Source organism: Cryptotermes secundus, unplaced genomic scaffold (assembly GCF_002891405.2).
Source record: "Cryptotermes secundus unplaced genomic scaffold, Csec_1.0 scaffold102, whole genome shotgun sequence".
Classification (NCBI taxonomy): Eukaryota; Metazoa; Arthropoda; class Insecta; order Blattodea; family Kalotermitidae; genus Cryptotermes; species Cryptotermes secundus.
This window is the reverse complement of record NW_019741300.1, coordinates 453,775-475,526: the sequence shown is the minus strand read 5'-3', so window position 1 is coordinate 475,526 and position 21,752 is coordinate 453,775. Positions and strand designations below refer to the sequence as shown.

The 21,752-nt window shown below is 39.5% G+C and overlaps 1 protein-coding gene across 1 annotated transcript in view; it reads right to left on the bottom strand.

Moving 5' to 3' along the window:
- The window catches only part of LOC111872672 (muscle M-line assembly protein unc-89), a gene marked incomplete at its 3' end in the record, with an annotated part of 150,842 nt that overhangs the window by 118,256 nt on the left and 10,834 nt on the right, over positions 1–21,752 (bottom strand). Inside the window, exons 2-3 of the mRNA XM_023866777.2 lie at positions 9,087–9,499; positions 5,969–5,990 (exon numbers count right to left, since the gene is read on the bottom strand). Coding sequence (XP_023722545.1) covers positions 5,969–5,990; positions 9,087–9,399 — 335 coding nt within the window. The remainder of the gene's footprint in view (positions 1–5,968; positions 5,991–9,086; positions 9,500–21,752) is intronic.

The window sequence follows — 21,752 nt, the reverse complement described above, 5'->3', positions numbered from 1 at the left end:
GATAACACCTATACAGTGTGGAAACAAGAACTAGCCGCTGCAGCACTTCAAACACAGGGCGAATAACCCTAACAATTTTAAAATTTTAAAATTTGGACAAGAATTTAAAGGTTTAAAATTAGAACTAAAGATTTTATTATGGTGCTATTACAATAAACTCAAAATTAACGTGTGTGAAGTAATCTACGGGTGGACAGCTATCAACGAAGTAGAAGTTGATAATGACAGGGAGAGTGTTTTAGATGTTAAATTTTGAACTGGGTGCAGTGTGACAGCGACGTGAGTATTATACACCTGATGATGGCCGTCTGAGGCCGAAACATGTAGTGTAGGGAGCAAGATCAAAGACACAAAATATATTGTTTGCACTTGAGACGGAGTTTATATCATTTACTCTGCAGCATATTAAAAGCGCAGTAAAAAATTTCTAGTCACAATATTTGTATATACACTGCGAGTTCTCGTGATCAAAAGGCGCAAAATCTAGACTGACCACTTCTTACCAGAAACTATAAAAGAGGCCGAGTTGACTTAAATCTGCCCACTAAGTACGCGAACAACTCAATGTTGATATGGAGAGATCTAATCTCGAGGCACTACACGATGTGAAATTTAAACAACAGTAAATTTAGATATAACAAACTTCTACTATTAAGGTGGATAATAAAACCCATATGGACATATGGTATACAGCTATGGGGCTGTATAAAACCATCAAACACAAAAATAATTCAAAGACTTCAATCCAAAGTCTTGCGTTCAGTAACTAAAGCACCTTGGTATGTCTCCGACTTTACTATCCACAATGATTTTCAAATCTCAATAGAAGAAATACATAGACTGACAACACTCTACCATCAAAGCATACTCAGACACAATAACAGACTAGGTGTAGAAATTAGCAACCCACCAAATATAAGTAGAAGATTGAAGAGACAGGGGCCGTCTGACCTACCACAACCCGCAGATGAAGAAAGCCAAAGCCATTATAATTCCGCTACAGGGCCTGTCACAGTATCATCAGTGGATAACTTCTCTACTCAAGACAACTACTTAGAACAGATTTACTAATTACCCCGTATTATCGAGAGTAGACTGTAAATATGCTATTTTTTTTCTCCTTGGCACTACAGCCCCAGTGGGCCTAGGCCTACCTCCATGAACTTCTCCGTTCACTTCGGTTTTTCTAGATCTTACACATTCGGTAGGACTCCTTGGGCGAGTGATTAGCTCGTCGCAAGGCCTCTACATATAGACAAACACAGAAAAACGCACACAAACATCCACGCCCTGAGTGGGAAAATATGCTGTTAATTAAATAAAATACGAGTATTATACATAATTATTAACAGGGCTTCTGAAAGTGGTAGAGAGACTACCAATGCATAGTTAGGAAAGAGTAGGGATTTCGGTGATTTAAAGCAGCAGAGACCGCGGTCTGAACAACATTCTCCAATATTTGAGATAAATTGTAGCAGATCATAATTAGTTGGTTGCAGAATCGGGATTTAATGAAAGTAATGTGAACAACATAGAAGCAAAAACAGTAGAAATTTCAGGAATAAAAAATAGGAAAATATGAGCAAAGCAAATTAAAGAGCTTGAAACAAACAGTAAAAACAAACATTATGGATTTTTATAGATCCGTAAGTTGAATTAATAAGGACTATAAACCTAGAGCTAGCTTGGTAAAAGATGAGAATGATATTGTACTTTAAGATTTCTACAGTAACTTAAATAGTAAAAATATTAATTCAGTCTCCTGCCTAATGAATATGAGTTAAAAATATCCCATAGACTAAAGTATATACAGCTAAACCAATAGTGCCCGAAGCTTGTTCCCTCTCTTTCCGTGGTTCAAATTTGTATCGACACGTTGAAAAGGATCAACCGATCGGATTCCAACAGCATCAACTTACTCGTTCTATCTGGAATAAACTTATATTGTCACAACAGTGGAAGGAATCTATTACTGTACATACACATGAAAAAAGAGACAAATTAACGGATGCAATTACCGAGGAAACTTAATATCGTAAAATTCATACAAAATTTTATCCGACATTATTCTGCCAGGGTTCATTCAGTGCATAGATGAAGTTCTCAGGGATCTTCATTATCGATTTCGACTTACAAGATCAACAACTTATGAGATATTTCGCATTTTCAGATACTACAAGAAAGAGAACTGTGATGCAATATCTCAGCTATTTTCTTTAAATATAAAGAAAGCCTACGACGCAGTTCCAAGTTATGACATCCTCATCGAATTTGTTACATTGGTGAAATTATTTAGGCAAATTAAAACGTGACTAAGGTAACCTATGATAAAATTCCCCATAAAAAGCGCTTATCTGATGCATTTCCTATTCAGAATGGTCTGAAAAATGAAAGTGTTAATATCGGCATCAATTTGTAACTCTGGTTTAGAACACGGCATTGGGAAGGTCATATATAAACAGACTTATAAGATTCGAACCGAGGACATCAAAAATGCGGCATAGATTTGCTACTCTCTAGGCTAGGATTTCGATAAAAGTAACGTACGTAGTAAGTGTGCCTTCGTGGCGATGATTTCATCGCAAGAACTGCTCAGAATTTCTTTTATAAATTAAAATATCTTCTGTAAGCAAATTCTGAAAATTATTAATCACATGATGAAATTAAATAAACAAAAATAAAACTCTTACGCCCACCACACAGATGATTTCTCTATGATATGTCGTCACTAAGAATTCTACAAATCCGAAGCAATTAATTATAATATCCCGTCCCTTATCTCCTATTTCGAATAACCTGTGCTATTTTTGATACATTTTTTAATTTGCTTACACTATTACTAGAGTGGCCCTGAGCCAGCACGAAACTACGATCTAGGATCATTATTAAAAAAGGCAAAGTTGTACCTGTGCTCAATCAATTAAGCACTACGGCATGAAGCCGTGCGTAGGAGTGGATGTATAGATCCAAGTTTTCTCGACCTCGGCACTAGTTGGAGGTGAGTGGTCAGCTTCAAGACACGGCCGCTTTACCCCCGGGGAAAGAGCCTCCGGTACCCATTGAATAGGGGGCTGGCTGGGCCCCATAGCCGGTGTGGACAACGTGGAGAAGAGAAAATTCTTGACGCTACTGGGATTCGAACTCCGACCAATCTTTCGTCAAGCCCGTACCCAGTCTCTATACCATCTCTGTTATTAATCGATTCAAATATTGCCAATGGTTTTTAATGAGATTTAGTCATAAGACAGGCCTACTGAGACTACTGAAATAATGACACCCTTATTTTGAATTCGGAATATTCCCATAATTCCTGTTGTTACAATATTTCAACCCATATTTCACTTATAACAGGCTCTACACGCAACCAATTATTGAGATTGGAAGTAATCTGGAAAAGGGAAAATTAATTACACCGAATGTGATTCCTGTAACTTCATGCTGATATTTTCCAATTATTGCAGTATCCTTCAGTTTCCATCAAGTGAAGTTATACGTGTAATTTATTTTTATTCCAAGAAAACTACTATACGCAATATTAACAAATAATTAAATTTATCGTTGTGAATTCGGAGTTAATTATCACTGGAGACTGTTTAACTCTTTACAAGAGCGGGAGAGTAAGGTGTAAAGCAAACTGAATGCCCGATGTTTATGAGTTACCACTGTAACCACTGGAAATTTCTCCTGTGTACCATATCTAGGGTACACCGTACTACAACGATGATACCGAAATAAAATTACAATCATGAAATAAAATAAACAACAATAAGGAAACTTTCATTAAGTATGTATCATCAGAAACAAAAATAAGAATACGTTAACATCGCGGCAGAAGGAAGTTTAGAATGCGATGCTGATAGTGCAGTACAAAAAGACGAGGCACCAAACAATGGGAAACAGCACAAGCGAGATTTCTACCACCCACAAGCCAACTGCAATATCAACAACGAGACGCACATCTCAAAGAACCAGTCAGTACAAAAGCTGAATGAAAACAAAGCAGACAGCGCAGTATAAACCAATAGGACGGAAAAATCCAGAGCCCCCAAACAAAATATAGGAAGATAAACTGCTATCTAGAGGGTGTCAGAACAAATAGCTAAGCTTCATCCATCAGAGGTCGTAGTGAAAATGATGATTGATGATGATGATGATGATGATGATGATGACCTGAAGAAAATCAAAGGCTTAATCCTGATTCACAGCATTAAAAAAAAAAATATGTGAAATGGGAGTGTGTGTGTGTGTGTGTCTATATACATATATATTTTTTCCCCCTCTCGTTCCCACTTTTGGAGCTCAGGGCTGATTTTTCAGTTTCACTGGTCATTTTTACAGACGGTAGGACTCCTTGGAAGGGGGATCAACTCGTCGCAAGGCCGCTATCTAAACAGAGGACAACACAAACACAGAATAGACTCATACACACACCAAATATCCATGCCCAGTATGGGATTCGAACCCACGACCCCGGCTTCCGAGCGAGCGAAAACAGTTCATGCCTTAGACCGCTCGGCTACAGTGACCGGCTATGTATTTATACATGAACACAAATGTGACCTGCAGTATGGAACAAGGCAAGTCTATTAGTTAAATAATAGCTATCGGATAGAACTTGAGGTAAGACCTGTGCATTCTCATGCCAGCCTATAATAACCTATGAAGAGGTAGCGACATACACTGCAATGTCTTGGCAGTGGGAATGTTTCGATATATTTGCAACTCACTAAATACAAATGCGACATAGTGTCAATTTGAAAGGCATCCTCCTGGTGACAGCTGCATTGTGGTTCCACGGCGAGAAAAATTAAAAGATAAGGAAGAAAATGTTAAATTCTAAATATAAAAAATTGAGATCCGTTTTTTCTAGACACCTTTAGTGTAAGTATACATCCTAGAAAAGAAAACATACAAAACGAATTTTTAGTAAAGAAATTGTCATTCTGCTTGTATACGATAAATTATATGAACTTCACAGTCGAGTGGAAAGTACGCCTCGTATTTTGGAATTCCATGGTTGGCAATAAGGGCCGACATTTGGCTATCCTGGTCGAGGGTTTTCGTTATTTTCTTCAGCCCTTGCACGCAGGTTCACAACAGAACCTTGAATCGGACCATGACCGTTTCCTTTCGCATATTTTCCCAATTTTTAGTCGCTACTTTTCGACGTTATACAGCCTGCGATATGAAAGCGTCATTACACAAACAACTAATGCGACGGAATGAAAAACTCTTAGACAAAACGACCATTTCAGTAGCATAGGCTGCATCACCGAATGAAATGGGAAGGTGATCATGAAGTGTATAAGGAGCGTGAAACGGCAGATTTCATGGCAATACCACTGAGTTAACCTGAAGAAGTTGAGGCAAACCATCAAAACCTTAGCCAGTGAAGCATGGACACTTCCGGGTATATAACGACGCTCTATCATATATAAACGTTATATTCCGCCAAATTATTTAAGATGGCAATCCAGTATGTTTAATTTGGAAAGATTTGGGGGAAAGAACCCATTGTATATTTTCAGTTGCTATCCCAGCATTCACCTAAAGACTTGGAGGAAATCATGACAAATTTCAAAACAGCGGGAAGCTGAAACGAAATTGGAACAAGAGGCTTCTCAAACTCAAGTACAAAGCGTTGCCGCTGTAAGAACCTGTTCGTTTGATACATGAATTTATTTCGGGGGGGGGGAGTACTATAAAATTTAGATGAAAGAAGTTGAAGAGAAAACTTGATTACACAAGCATTGTTACTGTGCACACTGCATTATCGGATAACCTGAACTACGCGTACTTACCTGGTCCTCTCCTGCTCGACAGTCGGAAATGAAAAAGGAAAGAAAGAAAAAAGTTGAAGTAAGAAAGCTTGTAAGTTACTGCAAGTATAACAGAGCATGGCATTCCAGGGTTAGTGTGAACAGGTTAAGTTTATCTACACGTAAGCGTTGTTTTCTTTCGTACTTACTTCTCACGCGGTTCGTCGGCAGCTGAAATGAAACAGATTATGATAAGAATATCGTACAACATATTGCAGTACACACGTTTAAAATATCAACGTCTGTTTCTTGCTAAAACATGATTTTTTTTAAGTGTTAAAGTTAGTACAAAATATGTACCACATTTTACAAACACATACGGATTCACTTCAAATGTCAAACATTTTCTCTTCTTTTACCAAATTTATTTTCCGTCCATCCAGCTTTGCATTCTCTCAAACTATCCACGGTCGCTAACACGCTAACACGCGAAATAATTACGTCTCCAGTTTTCTTCTTTATCCTCCGTTTATTTTTCCAGCTGCTCCTTCATTGTTCAACCCCCTCCCTCTCACAAATCCTCACCAGAAATATGGCTACTGTTATAAGTTTGTGACATTTCGTACCTCATTTCTTATCACTATCACTTCTCCGATTGTCCTCATAACAGACATCATTAAAAGAAATACGATTTAAGTAGACACTGATGACAGTGATAANAACTCAATTGACAGCCATTTTGCGCATTTTAATTATTATTATCATTGATATTGGGTTTTCGGACTTTATCCATCGTCCTGGTTTTAAGATAACTAAGAAAACACGACGTTTCGGAAACTGGAACTGTTTCCGTCCACAGGTGAGGGAAAATACCTATTCTGTTGGGTCCCTTAGAAAGAGCTACCCTTAGTCAGTGATCAGTGATTGAGGGTAGCTCTTTCTAAGGGACCCAACAGAATAGGTATTTTCCCTCACCTGTGGACGGAAACAGATCCAGTTTCCGAAACGTCGTGTTTTCTTAGTTATCTTAAAACCAGGACGATGGATAAAGTCCGAAAACCCAATATCAATGATAATAATAATTAAAATGCGCAAAATGGCTGTCAATTGAGTTCTTTGCAATTGCAAGGCCCAAAATGCGAACTGAGAACCATTCATATTACGGAGATGGGGTCAGACAAGGTCCACAGTTGGTGGATGTTTAGCGTTAGTCGGAAAATAAGATATTGCAAAACCATTCTCGTTTCTCATCCCTGCCTTACACTGAAAGTTTTCTATGCGTATACCTTTAATTGATTTTATATGTGTCGAAGCATAATTTGTTCTTTACGTCACCCTCATAGCCGTCCTCACCTTTATGTTTACTGCAGGGCATGCGAAATTTTCCTTTCCCGGTCCCAGTCTTATTAATAACAACGAAGCACGTGTGTAATGATATTGGGAGGTTTCTGCAATACAAGAGTCATGGCTAAACTTACATAAAGCCCAGAATCCTGTGTTTGCCTTACAAATAGAAGAATTAACAGGCCTGTTCCTGGACATGGAAGGTAAAGATTTAGTGTTCTCTCAATTAAGAGACGAAAGACGGGAAAATGGCCTAGCGTTCATGGTTGATGTCTTTAAACGTCTAAACAACTGAATGTTATGTAAGATTTGAGGCTTTCACGGCGGTGACTATGAAGAAAGCAGTCTTCTGGGATTTGGCACCGTGTATATGTGGTGTTAACCGACGTTTCGGAGGAACGTATCGCCTCCATCTTCAGGGTAGAAGAAAAAATATAAGAAATCTGCAAAGCGAAGAGACCGTGAGAACCGGTAAAAGCAGACACAGTTTCTTCTACCCTGAAGATGGAGGCGATACGTTCCTCCGAAACGTCGGTTAACACCACATATACACGGTGCCAAATCCCAGAAGACTGCTTTCTTCAACTGAATGTTAATTTTCCAGGACAAGTTCCCCTTTCTACAACAGATATGTACAGAGGTACAGCCTTTCAGATTAAAACAACTTTTGTTACCAAAGCAAATTACGAAAAAAAATTTTCACACTATTCTACTCAGGGAAGAACATACGGGAGTTCTACTGAAGCACAGAAGTGCCGTAATATTCTTAGCAAATGTGAAGAATTCTGCAGACGGATTCAGGATTTGAAAGAAAGCAGAAATCTGAATCCAACTGTTAACTCCTCCTTTTTACTTCAAATATAGAAGGACTTATAAAACCTTCACGTGGAGCTGATGAACGTGCAGAATGACAAAGAACTAAAAGCAAAATCAGTTCTGTGAAATGCGGGAATGTTCTTTTGCTGTTAAAATATTTCAAACACAGCAGTACTTTGTAAGGAATGGTTACAAATTTTAAAGTCCGCATAAAATTTTGAACAAACTTTTACATGTAACTATTCATTCAGCTCGTAATCGAAAATTCTGTTCACTTCTTTCCTGTCAGTGTGCCTTGTCTCCGAAACTGCTGGGCGGATTTCAACTAAATTTGGTTACAGAAGTTTACTTCAAAAGTTTTAATCGAAGTTAAATTTTGATTGATGTTAGTTTAGCACAACATTTACTATATTTCCAATCGAACTAACTTCAGCTTTCTGAATAGAGGCTCATTTTAGAAAAATTCTACGACTGACCTCTTAATATATTTCATTACGATCTACAACTTATATTTTAAATTTTCATACAGTCTAATTAAAACTCACTGCTTAATTAAATGCGAGGAAAATACCATTTTGTGGCGTGTTATATTTGATGTGTGATAAATTTTCAGCAATATATTTGTATCTGCAATCAAAGTCTATGATTGTTAAATAATACAAAGGTTGCATTCATTCAAAGACTGCATGCTTAGGTTCTCCCTTTCTTAAAAGAATTACAAATTTTTCATATCAGGATGATCACACAGTCTAAAATGCATACGAAACTCGGATCCCTGGATTAATGGAATTGAGGGTTTGACCCACTGAACATGTGGACTTATTTTTGCTTATTCCTGTCTTGTGTTGGCCTGCTTACCTACAGGTCATAAGGTCTACGAAATGTCAGAGAAACATTGCTGAAAAATTAATCACTCTATTGGATTTGAGAGTCTAACAGCGGTCACTACCAAGAGCACTGCAATATGACGGCCTGTAATAGGGCAGAATAAACTTTTTTCCGGACAACACGGCGTCACATCGCAGAAGACGGGTCCCGTCAATCAGTCAGTCGGTCACAATTAACTAATGGGAAGAGGCCACGTGATGTAATCCTTTAGACATTAATACAAAGCTTTGTGAAAACTACTTCTGGTAAAAATTAATTTAAATGCAATTGAGTACTCACGGCTGAAGTTGAGATTTATTGAGGCAGCCACTTCACCCATCTTGTTTTTCGCTTTGACCTTGTAGAGGCCGGCGTCGCTTTCGATGACGTCATCTAACTCGAGTACGACCAGGAATTTGTTGGTGCCTACTGACTGGATCTTCATGTTGGTGCGGTTGTCCTCTGCCAGCTGAGTCTCACCGCGAAACCAGTTGATCTCTGGTTTTGGAGATGCCAGTAGTTGGCATTCGAATACAAGTCTATTCCCTTCATCTTCCTGACGCAACTGCGGCTTCTGGGTGAAGCTCGGAGCAAAGTCCTCGGCCACCCCCATATTTAGTGTTCAGGGGTGCCTTGGAGCCTAAATATCTGGGTTTCTCGACTCACGAGATCCCGATGATTTGTAAGGCAATGGTTAGGGCATCAACTCCTTCCTGAAAACAAAACGGAAGAAAATGAGTGATATTTCGATGCCGCTACTTAATCGATTTCCAGTGAAGTTGGGTGAACCGAAAAACAGGTCTATTCTAAATGATTCATTCGTTTTTAAAACGCTATATTTTCAAAAGCAATATATGTACAAAATGATTGATATATAAAAAGAACTGTAAACTCACCAAGTTTTCTTCACACTCTACAAATGTTTTATGCGTGCCTTTACATGGCGGTTCTTTTCCGTACTCTCTTTTGAATGCTCGTTGCATTCAAAAAACTCTTTCCTTGCTTTGTCGTCATTTTGTAAAGGCACTGAATTCATACTGCCAACTGGTGCATATAATACAAACTTGGTAAGTTTACGGTTCATTTTATATATCAATCATATTTGTACGTATATTACTTTGGAAAATATAGCGTTTTAAAAACGAATGAATCATTTATAGTAGCCCTGTAATTATTGTCTTAAATCAGTTAATTATTAACGAAGTTTGCGATATCATTATTCAAAATACATGCATAGCGCCATTTATCTGCCTTGAAGTTAATTATTCAGAATTAATAGATTGATAGCATTATTAAATCGAGTTTAATCAAGTATGCAACTGCTGTATGAAAATCAATATAAACTGTTATATTTCAACTGTGTTTATGATACATTTCGGGCAGTAAGCTTGCCTCATTTGGATCATGTGTGCATGCACCGTATTTGGACAAAGTTTTCCTTAACATAATTCTACATGCAGCTTGAACTGACAAAGCAACGGCTGTTGAATTAGTCATATGCGCTCAAGGTGTTCGTATCAGAAGTGGTTAATAGTTTTTTTCTCGAATGATAAATCTCCTTTATGACGTAGAAAGGTTTAAGAGGAACAGTGTGTGAAATTTAAGTAGATTACTTGAACTCTCAAGAGATAACATTTGCAAATATTATATTCCATGTTATTGAATTCTGGGCTATAACAAAATTTAGCAGGCAGATTCCAACACTTCGGACGCACAGTAGTACTCGCGTACCAGAATGCAGTGTGTTATAATGAAGAATACGTCAATAAGGATTTTCTCCGCCATGAAAATATCAAGTCACAAAAATGTACTCTGTTTCGTGTGTGAGGGCCGACGCTATCCGTACTACAGATATATATACTGCACATCCTTCTCTTAATTCTAGTACCGACGGTGTCTAAGTTTAAAAAACAGATAGTTTCGAATGTATTCTGATTTCGCATTTCATCAGAAGTGGAATTAATGTGAAACCTGTGGGCAGATATTAATGGGACACGTCAACTAATCTTGTTGATTGAAATCTACTTGAAATCTAAGTATATCCATTTCTTAAATTGTTTTAGAATTCCCATATTCGTTGTGATTGGTTCTTTCACATTCAAACGATTCACTGCTTCCTTGTTAGTTTTACTGTGACAGCGGATACAATGATACAACGCGAGCAGATACCGGTTGGTGGGATTACAGTTCCTCCTGAGACCAGTTTAGAGACTATTGCATTACAGCAGTGTTAAATATATTTGAACTTCTCAGTAACGTTCCACGAACTGATTTTGTGAGTTGCTCACTTCTATTGGGGAAATAAACTAATATTAAATGTTCTACCTAGTGGAATTCTCCCTTTAAGAATGCTCATGAAGCAGAGGGTTTTACGTTCTTTGGAAGATATAGCATCGAGACATTTTTATTAACTTGAGGCCATGAACTAACATTTTTTCTTTCTCATTCCAAATATATTACCTATCCTGAATTATATTATCTTATATATTGCGCTACCATTTTTTTCCTTGGCACTACAGCCCCAGTGGGCCTAGGCCTACCTCCATGAACTTCTCTGTTCACTTCGGTTTTTCTAGATCTTAGACATATGGTAGGACTCCTTGGGTGTGTGATCAGCTAGTCGCAAGGCCACTACCTGTACACGAACACAGAAAAACGCACACAAACATCCATGCCCTGAGTGGGATTCGAACCCACGATCTCGGCTTCCGAGCGAGCGAAGACAGTGCATGCCTTAGACCGCTCGGCTACCGTGAACGGCGATTTCGCTGCCATAGTCCTAAATAAATTTCTTAGGGTCGTGTTGGTTGTAATATTAATAAGAGTTCGTGCAGGTTCTTAGAAACACTTCACGGCCGCGTGAGTATATTTGTGATATGTACAGAGAACGAAGAAACAGGCAAAACGCAACCTAAATTTATGGATTTCTATTAGCTTAAATTGCTTATAACTATATTTTGGTCTTCTGAGTTATGAAACCGTGTGATCTGGAGGATGGGAACCAGCGTTTCGGAAGGACATCCTGCTTCTATCTTCAGGCAACGAATATGGCGGTATTATGGTCATCCGAAACACTGTTACTTGCCTGCCAGAATACACGGTGTCATAACCTAGAAAAATGCAATATGGGTCTTCATAGATAAAACGAGCTCACACCTTATTCATTCATAATTAGAACCACTTCGACGAATACGCGGAAGAACGGAAAATACAAAGCTTGCCTGAAATTTAAATGTGATCAAATTATTTATATATACACTTCGTAATAGAATTAAAACTGAATTTAAATCAAGTCTCGTAATTCCAATCGGTATTAAAATATGTATGATATTTTTGCTGATTTCCTACCAAGCATAAATTCGCTTCGCCATCTTTCCTAGGCTTATAGCTTATGAAAGCCAACATGTCTATATCGGTAACGCTTTCGGCTAAATAAATGTAATAAAATTGCACATTTACGAATGTCATCATCAAAATATCACATCTGACTGTTTAATATTTCTAACAATTTTCTTAGGGGCCAAATATGTTGGTAATCATGTTACCGTGGCAACGAATAGACGCGGAATAGTCCATTGCTTGGCAACGGTTCAGTAAACACGTTTCCATGGCAATGTATGTAAACACGAAAAAGCAGAATAACGGATGAACTATAAGACACAATGTCTTATATTCGGCTCGCCCTGAATTATAATACATTAATTCAGTTCACCCGCGAGTGAGCCGTCTTTCGTAAGAGAATTCAGAAGTTCAGCGTTCAGCTGTGGAGTGTTAACCAGCGGACAATGGAAGCTGAAGAACCAAGTCAGTCACAGTGGAAGAGAAGACACTCGTAGTCCGGTAAGGAATGGAACGAGTCTTACTTAGACAGTCGTTAATTGTGTGCTGTCATAATTGATTGCAATTGTAAAGGAAGTGTCCATAAATCAAATCATCCAATCCTGAACCCATTGTTATCAGTCATACAAATGCCTTATACGTGACAGTATGTAGATAAATGTTTAAAACTTAGATAACACTATAATTAGAACACTGTACGCTGTGTCTCATATAATATAATTCCCATTAACAAAATAAGCAACTTTTAATAAATCTTCAATGTTTCTCAATTTGATATTGATACAGTACTAAATCAGAGCCAACATTTCACTTGGAATTAGTAAGTTTTCCTACGTTTCTTTATATTAACGGTTATGAAGTTACACAGAAATTAGGAAACTGATGCTTGTTCTGAGCGATGGGAAGGTGGAAATGTCATTTTTATACGAATAAGTATAATTTTAATTTGCGTTTTCAGCTAACACAGCGGTAGGTGCTAAGTTCCTGGGTGTTGAAATAATCGAGAGAGTCTTGGTGGATGACTATGATATGTCCTCCATGAAGGTGAGAGCAGTTAGATCTCGGGAAGGAATATGCAGATTGACTCCATGTGATACTGCGCAACGGTTTTCTTTCAGCGCTAGAACCTGGTTCCTCATTCAGCTCCACCTGCAGAACAGTTCTGTCCTCGTGCAAAATGAGCATAAACAAGTCAATGGAGTGCACAGTTTACTCTGGTGCGTGTTTATTTTAAAGAGGATTCAAGCTCTTATCTTAATTTATTTTTTTTAGTTATGCAACAAGAAAAATAATCTGCCGTAGTTGTTTACAATAATCTCTTTAGAATGGCTTTCAAATTAAACGGTGTTTTCAACAAACTCAAATTTAAAGTGCTAATCAACATACGCCCACTTGAGGGTGCTCACCGAAATCTGCTCTACCCTGAGTACTGAAAGATGCATCCAGGACGCCAACAAACGGAAGGTTCCTCTGGCCTAATCCTACCGACTGTTACTAAAGCAGTTCTGTACGGAACTATACATATCAAAGAGAAAAACTGACGTCCTTTAAGCGCCTTCTTCTGAGGCCAGACATAAGAAAAATCACAGGTAGGTTTTGTGGTGACTGAAGAAGGCCTTCCTGGAAGATATTTGGGCTTTGATTCCTTTCTCTCATGGGAAACTGAAGACATTTCAAGTTCATGCTGGACTTGGACATGCTTTTCTAGTTCGTTGTTGTGACACGAAAGTTCGTTACTGGCCAATGTGAGAGACACTTCCTGTTCAAAGTTGATCTTCGGTAATCCCACTTGGGTGTGTTTCTATTGAATCGCCCTTCAAGAATATATTAAACAAATGAAATTTTTGTCCCGTTTTCAATAATACTTTAAGAATCAGTTGATATAAGCTTTCTCTGATGAAATCTAGTGCAACATTGCACTATACTATAGGAGAAAGAGTAGTTCCTGGGGACTTTCTCGGCAATAGGGATGAGAATTGAAATTTATGGACGTTGTTACACGAAGTCTCCAACTGAATGATTTATAAAAAAGTCTATTGTTTTAAAGAGTTCGGCGTTTCATTTAAAGAAAAGAATTGTGTGCAAATGGCATACCACAGGCCGATTCTGACCGACTGCAGAATACATTTTCCTAGCTACTTTTAAAATCAAACGTATGTTGAAAAGAGATGACGACTGTTTCTCTTCATATCTCTCCCAAGTCAACATTTACAATCATTCTTCCATTAATGGTAAACGAGGCTGTGTGAAGTACAGAGGTCATGTACGGTCAGAAAGAAACCATGAAACATGTTCAGCCAGAACGCTATGTCTAAACCCAGTTTCGAAAATTGTACCTCCAAATTAGTGCCCACTAAATCTCACGGTATCTGGAAACGGAAGACCGGCAGTCAACGTTCTCGTTAAGCTGGCGTCTTCTGTGCAACAATTCGGATGGCTCGGGTATTCGGGGGGGGGGGCAGCAATTTTCGAAAAAGCTCCATAACAGACATTACATTTATGGGCCCCCAGAAATAACAAAAACTGTAGTTTACTTTTCAATTTTATTTTTATTAATTCAAATTGGCTGTACACTAAACCAATAAAGGTGCGCGGGAGACAGAGATTCGTGTGCGAGATGCGACAGCTCTGCGCAGCCGCGCAAGCGCGTAGCTTAGATGGAACATAGCCTGTCGTGCGGTCCTTAGCTGGTCACTTTACTGGTCGAATTATCCTGGTTCCTCTGGTAAGGAGTATATCCAGCACAGTGAGAACAGGAGCCCGGGGTTCAATTCTACTGATTCTACGAAAGTCGGTTATTTGACATAAACTTGAGCCAGTTTCAACCACCCTCGATCCTCAGGTCCTTACTTCACTAAGATCCTTCATGACGACTTCCTTCTCTCTGGTCGGATTTCCTTTATGGACGTTTCCCATATGGATTTCCTTCCAAAATATCCTGTCTAGCTACGTGCCTAGCCCATCATATCCGTCTAATTATCGCTATCCAAACAGTACTAATGACATGTGTATACGAGGTATAACAAAATTTCTCGTTATGTAATGTCTAAATGGCTCGCTTCAGGTTCTCAGGTCGAAATATTTTCCACTCTTTTTTTCAGACACTTTCAATTTACGTTCTTCCCTTACCTTAAGAACACGCGTTTTTTATACCCATGCAAAATAACTGTAAAATTTGTACTTTACAAAGGTCTATCCTGTCTTCAGCGTTTTGTTTTGTAGGCAGGATGACAGGTTTTAAAACTGAAAAATAGTGACCATTTAAATAGTTCTTTCTTTTCCATTTTCATCATTAGGCCGGTCACGGTAGTCGAGCGGTCTAAGGCATGCACTGTCTTCGCTCGCTTGGAAACCGGGATCGTGGGTTCGAATCCCACTCAGGGCATGGATGTTTAGTTTGTGTGTGTGCGTTTTTCTGTGTTTGTGTACAGGTAGAGGCCTTGCGACGAGCTGATCACCCGCCCAAGGAGTCCTACCGAATGTGTAAGATCTAGAAAAACCGAAGTGAACGGAGAGGTTCATGGAGGTAGGCCTAGGCCCACTGGGACTGTAGTTCCAAGAAAAAAAAAATTCATCATTAACTCCAACTATTATCACAGTTTCCAGATAATTATCTTTTGAAACACATGGCCTTCTGAGAAGTGACGCGGTGTAGTCTGCGTGGTGTCAAAGTTTTGGAGGTACCTGCCTTCATATTCAGCACTGAAGATGGAGATGGAGGATTACTCCGAAACTTTGGCACTATTCCAGCAAACTACATAGTGCCATATCCCAGACTACCGCGTGATCTTCATTCTAAATTGATTTCATGCATGTAGCTACTATATTCTTGGAGTGTTATTCATTTTTATTTAATGCCCTATGCATACGTTCAATTTAATTTTTCTTTTCTTGAGAACACATACAGCTTCTGAACAAACTTCATGTTCCGCCATTTACAGCGAAAGAGACCTGCTTCTTAATAGGACGGTGATGCAAACCAGATTCCAGACTAGTACGGGATGTTTACGTAACAGACGATGCAAGCCCTGTGTTTGGGTAACCCGAAGAGCTAAGTGTCTGAAACACACATCAACATAGAAGACATGAGTCACGCTATTTTGAAAACAGTTGGTCTATGTTCGTGAGAGGAATGTTGTGCAGTCTAAAATTAGCCAGCAAACCAACCACAGAAATAAGACGGTCAGTTGCGAAACTGGTTCTGATTGCTCTGCGCACCGTCTGACCCCTCCTAGGCAATGAATAAGTGCGATACAAGTCATAGAAATGCGTTACTCTAAGTAACTTCATAATAGGCCGCGTCATAGCTCAAGCGGTTAGCCGCTGGCTTCCCATCGCGGCGGCCCGGGTTCGATCCCGGGTCTGGTCAACTGGGATTTGTGGTGGACAACGTGGCGCTGGGGCAGGTTTTCTCGGAGTACTTCGGTTTCCCCTGCCAATCTTTATTCCACCAATTGCTCCACAATCACCTTCACCTATCATCTGGGGCTGGTATAATAGGCCAGAAGTGGCCGCAGTACAAGGGACTTAGTCCCACCCCACTAGCAATTAAAAAAAAACTTAACGATAGACGAAGAAACTGTCTGCATGGAACCGAATCGTTCTTGAGAAGCCTACAGTTGCTCAGCCACTCATGAAACTCCCAGCAATTTATGGAACCCACAGATTTATTATCGCACTCACAAGAACTTTTCACTGGTCTATGTCGTAAGCCAGATGAATGTAGTCCATACCACCCCAAACTATTTCTCTAAGATCCATTTTAATACTATCTTTCATCTACGTCCATGTCTTCCTAGTGGTCTCTTTCCTTCTAGTTTTCACACAAAAATCTGTAAGCACTGCTCTTCTCTCCTATGCGTGTTACATGCCCTGTCCATCGCATTCTCCTTCACTTGATCAATCTAATTATATTTCGCGAGGAATAAAATTTATTAAGCTCGTCATAATGTAGTTTTCTCTAGCATTCAAATATTTCATCCCTCTTGGGTCCAACGATCCCCCTCAGCACCCTGCTCTCAAACACCCTCAGTCTATGCTCCTCCCTTAATGTCAGAGACCAAGTTTCACACCCATACAGAATCACAGGCAAAATTATAGATTTACGTATGTTAATCTTCATTTTTAGACACACAAGGCGAGGAGATAGAACTTTCTGAACTAAATGTTACGAGTAATAAGCATTACCCGGATTTAACTTTTTATTAATTTCCTGATGAATGTAATGTTACTGTCATTCCCAAATATTGTAACTTTGCCACATTTCGAAGAGCCATTTAGATGTTTTGACGTTACGATTTTTTTCCTGTGTTTTCTTGACAAGACACAGTTTTGAAGAAAACTTTTAGAAATGGAGAGACTAATGTCGATAAAAAATGCAGGACGGCAATTTTATATTTACGTTGAAGTTGCAAGAACCGCAACGGGATGCTTCTGGTCCTAGACGAACATCAACATTTGTCTGAGTTCATACTCTCAAGAATCGAATGGCGAAGCAAAGAAACACAGGAGGTCAGCGAATCGGTAACGCTCGAGACTTGCATTCTGGAATACACGGTTCTAATTCCTGCCAGGGTATCCGCCGTCTTTCTTCTGTCTCCCGTATGCCCAAGCTACACACCAAAGGCATCACTCAAACTGACAAGGTATTGTTATTTTTTATTATTGCTAATGAGGTGGGACTAAGTCCCTCGTACTGCGGTCACTTCTGGCCTGTTGTACCAGCCCCAGATGATAGGTGAGGGTGATAGTTGAGCAATTGGTGGAATGAAGATTGGCAGGGGAAACCGAAGTACTCGGAGAAAACCTACCCCAGCGCCACTTTGTCCACCACAAATCCAACTTGACCAGACCCGGGCCGCCGAGGTGGGAAGCCAGCGACTAACCGCTTGAGCTATGGCGCGGCCCAACTGACAAGTTAACTAGCCAAGGAAACACGATGTTACTGATAATTCGGTTATTTCAATTGAAGTCTGCATAGGTTATGTAGCATTGAAATGTAGAATGACTCGGATATATGTGGAAGGAAGTGGTGGTGGCCCAACTTAAAACAGACTATGACGATGGGGAAATACGTTTAGCATATGCAAGCATTTCCTTCAGTTACTGAAAGAGCTGTGAAGAAATATCAGGCAGGGCAGCAAGTCGCGGGAATGATAAAGGAAACAAGTGTGTTAGTCACTCAATAGCTACATCCGGTTTGCAGTTTTTACGCAAAGTGTTATGTTGTAGTCAGCCTACGACTGCTACGTCTAACTATACAGGTTGTTTCACGACTTTAGGGCATAACTGCAGCAGGTGATTTCCTAGGTCTTTGTGATCAAAAAAGTTCATATAAACATGTGTCCGATTTTGGACGGTTACGCAGTAATGACCGTTTTTTCATTCCCGTACACGCCCTCGTGTGAACGGCGTCTATCATTTCACGGGTCGCTGTTTTTAGCCAGCTACAAACAGAGCGTTCTCGTTACCTTGACACTTGAGAGGTACCTAAGGCGTGGTGGGTTGGTATGTACCCGCGCGGTTCACAACCGAGCGATAGCCTGTGTTGCGCCGGCGGTGGCATTTTAGGAAATCAGCTTTAAGCACCAATAAATTCAAATTAAAGGCAATTTCACGAAGTTAACTTTACATTCATACTTTAACTGTAGCATATATTATGCTGGTTTATTATTTTGTTCCGTTTATTGTCAGTAATCATTACCTTCTGTTCTGAGTGTAAAACGGTCATAACTCCGTAACCGTCCAAAATGGGACATATGTTTATATGAACTTTTTTGATCACAAAGACCTAGGAAATCTCCTCCTGCAGTTATGCCCTAAAGTCGTGAAACACTCTGTATAGGAACAGTTCATTATATAACATTTTCGCGGCGATTGCATTCAGTCGGTTCTGTTGGGACATCAGCCGTGACAACATCGAGTAGAGCCCTGATACTTAAAACGGAGGGTTCTCTATAAACGTCGGATACTAACTCCATATTGACATGAATGCTCAGCAGAGAATATGTTGCTGCAAGACAATTACATTATTTAAATTTTGTACCTTTTGTTCTCCTACTATATTAAAGATGTAATTTCCTGGGTCAGTCTTTAAATGGAGGCCCGAAACATCTACCTTTTTTATTTCAATTTCATAATTCATGCATACAGAACTATGACAAACGTCTCCTATCCAGAGAAATGACTTTGATTTTCCTTTTACAGATCTTCAAGATTAACCTTGAAAAAGCCATCGTTAACCTGAAGCATGATTCTGAAATATAGTATCAAGTAAAGATATTTAACCATTAGCAATATTTTCCAATTAGTTTATATCAGTGCTTAAGTACATAATATTGTTTTCAGAACATCCAAACTGGAAAAGCTGGCAGATAAATTGGTGCAAGTAAAGTCAGATCAGTAAAACTAAATGTAAAGCTTCCTGTTGCCTCATTCGGTGTAGCGGGTGGACTACTGGCTGGGCGACTCGGGAATAAATGTAAAGATAAAGTTGATTTTGCGCTTAATTAATTAAGTGCTACGCCATGGAGGCGTATGTGGCAGTGGATGTACAGACCCACATTTTCTTGACCTCGACACTAGATGGAGGTGAGTGGTCAGCTTCACGCCTCTGCCGGTGTACCCCCGGGGATATAGCCCCCGACACCCGTTGGATAGGGGGTTGGGTGGACTCCAGATCCGGTAGGTACGACGTGGACAAATAATTCTCCTGGGGAGTAAAGCGCGGCCGGCGAGTAAGGCTGACAACCTTACCGCCATCTTTGAGCCGATTGTCAAGGTAATGTGGGACCCTCAAAGTCTCACAACCCTATGGACCTTCACGGCCTGTTACAGGGATAGCTTTACTTACTTTTACTTTACTTTACGACGTGGACAACAGAAAACTCTTGACCCTACTGGGACTCGAAATCCGACCCCTCGATCGTCCAACCCATAGCCTGTCGCTACACCTACTACGCTATCCCGGCTCTTAGGACGACTCAGGAACAAAGGTGCAAATCCCGGCAGGAGCAAGAGATTTTTCTGCTCGTGTTTGTCCATAATGTAATTACTTTTATCTACACTGTACTCTGTCTGTAATTGGCCTTGCGGATGTTGACTCGGCACATAAATAATACAGAATTGAATTCTTCTTCTTCTTCTTCTTCTTCTTCTTCTTCTTCTTATTATTATTATTATTATTATTATTATATTGCACTGTGCTGTGTCTGTAATTGGCCTTGCGGCTGTTGATTCGGCACATTAATAATAAAGAATTGAATTGAATTGAATTATTATTATTATACGAGAGCAATTCATTTCCGTCAGTTGTGGTCCATTCTTATTTTTCTTATGGCTACTCGAGTGCAAAGATCTAGTCTGTTAATGTCGAAACGTTGTGAGATACGATATTGTGTAAAACATGTTTCCTGCTGAAAAAATTATCTGAAGTAAGAAATCTTATGACTCTGTATTTGTAAATGTCTTCGGCAGTATTTGTATTCGCCTTTACCCTGTAAACCACGTGTCGTACAAAAAGTGGCGTGAAAGAGGGCCAGTTGCCAACAAGAAGAGACATCAACTAAAGCGTGTGCTGATAATAGAACCTCTCCAAGGCATTCAAACAAAATTTTATGAGTCCAGAATTCACTTTATCGATTTTCCAAAAAAAAAAAAAAAACCGCAGGCCGTGTGCGACCGACGGCACACCTTCAGATTGACCCGTGAATTTATCAGTACGTGGCATGCAAATAGAGTACTACAAATTGGGACGAACGCCCAGGCCTTGCAATTCGGTATCTCGGTATTTGTTTAACTCTGTGGTGTCAATTAATTTGAGTTTTTTTAGGAGAGAATTCATTACTTTGTGGGATAGTACTATCAGCAAGAGCCAATAAAAACAAATTTCTGCACTCATCGTTAACATTAATCTTCAATGTTTCCGTCATGTCGCAAGCAGACTCGACTTTTCTTTTCGAAATACAAGTTGTAACATTTCTTTGAAGTATCGGAGAGCCCTCATCAATGAGTTATATAAGTGGTGCTTACTACGGAATTGAGTGTGTGCTTGTGGTGAGGTTTCATGCCGGCTGTAGTAGATGTAAAACTTCAGATGTGCACTGTTGACACGATTTTAATTTACTTCAGTTTGCCATTCGGATCCGGTTTAGAAAACCGAGATTAACGGCCGTGGGGATCCGTTGCGCTGACCACGTCACACACACACTATCCGCAGAAGTTGGCACTGATTTCGCCGACAAGCGGCGGTCACTCGGCCGGTATAATTCGCTTGCGGACTGCAGCCCACGGAGTTGTTGCCTTTGGGAGAACTACAACACTACCTCGTCAATACAGAAATTCTATTATTCTCAAAGTTCCTACGAGTTTTATTCTTTGGTCTGTAGCGTTCCGAGTGTAAATATAAAGTACGTTCTCCAGAGTTAGTTGCTTTTGACTGTCAACAGTTACAAAATACTGGGTGAAATTTCACCGAAATGTTCAAAATCATGCCTTTTTCCAGTATGGTAAAGCGGACTTTGTACGTAGAATATTTCAAGAGGAGGATAGATACATATTCTTTGTGTTCCTGTGATTTGCAAAGCTTTGTGATTAATTTGTAATGAAAGTCAGGTTACTTTGAAGTAA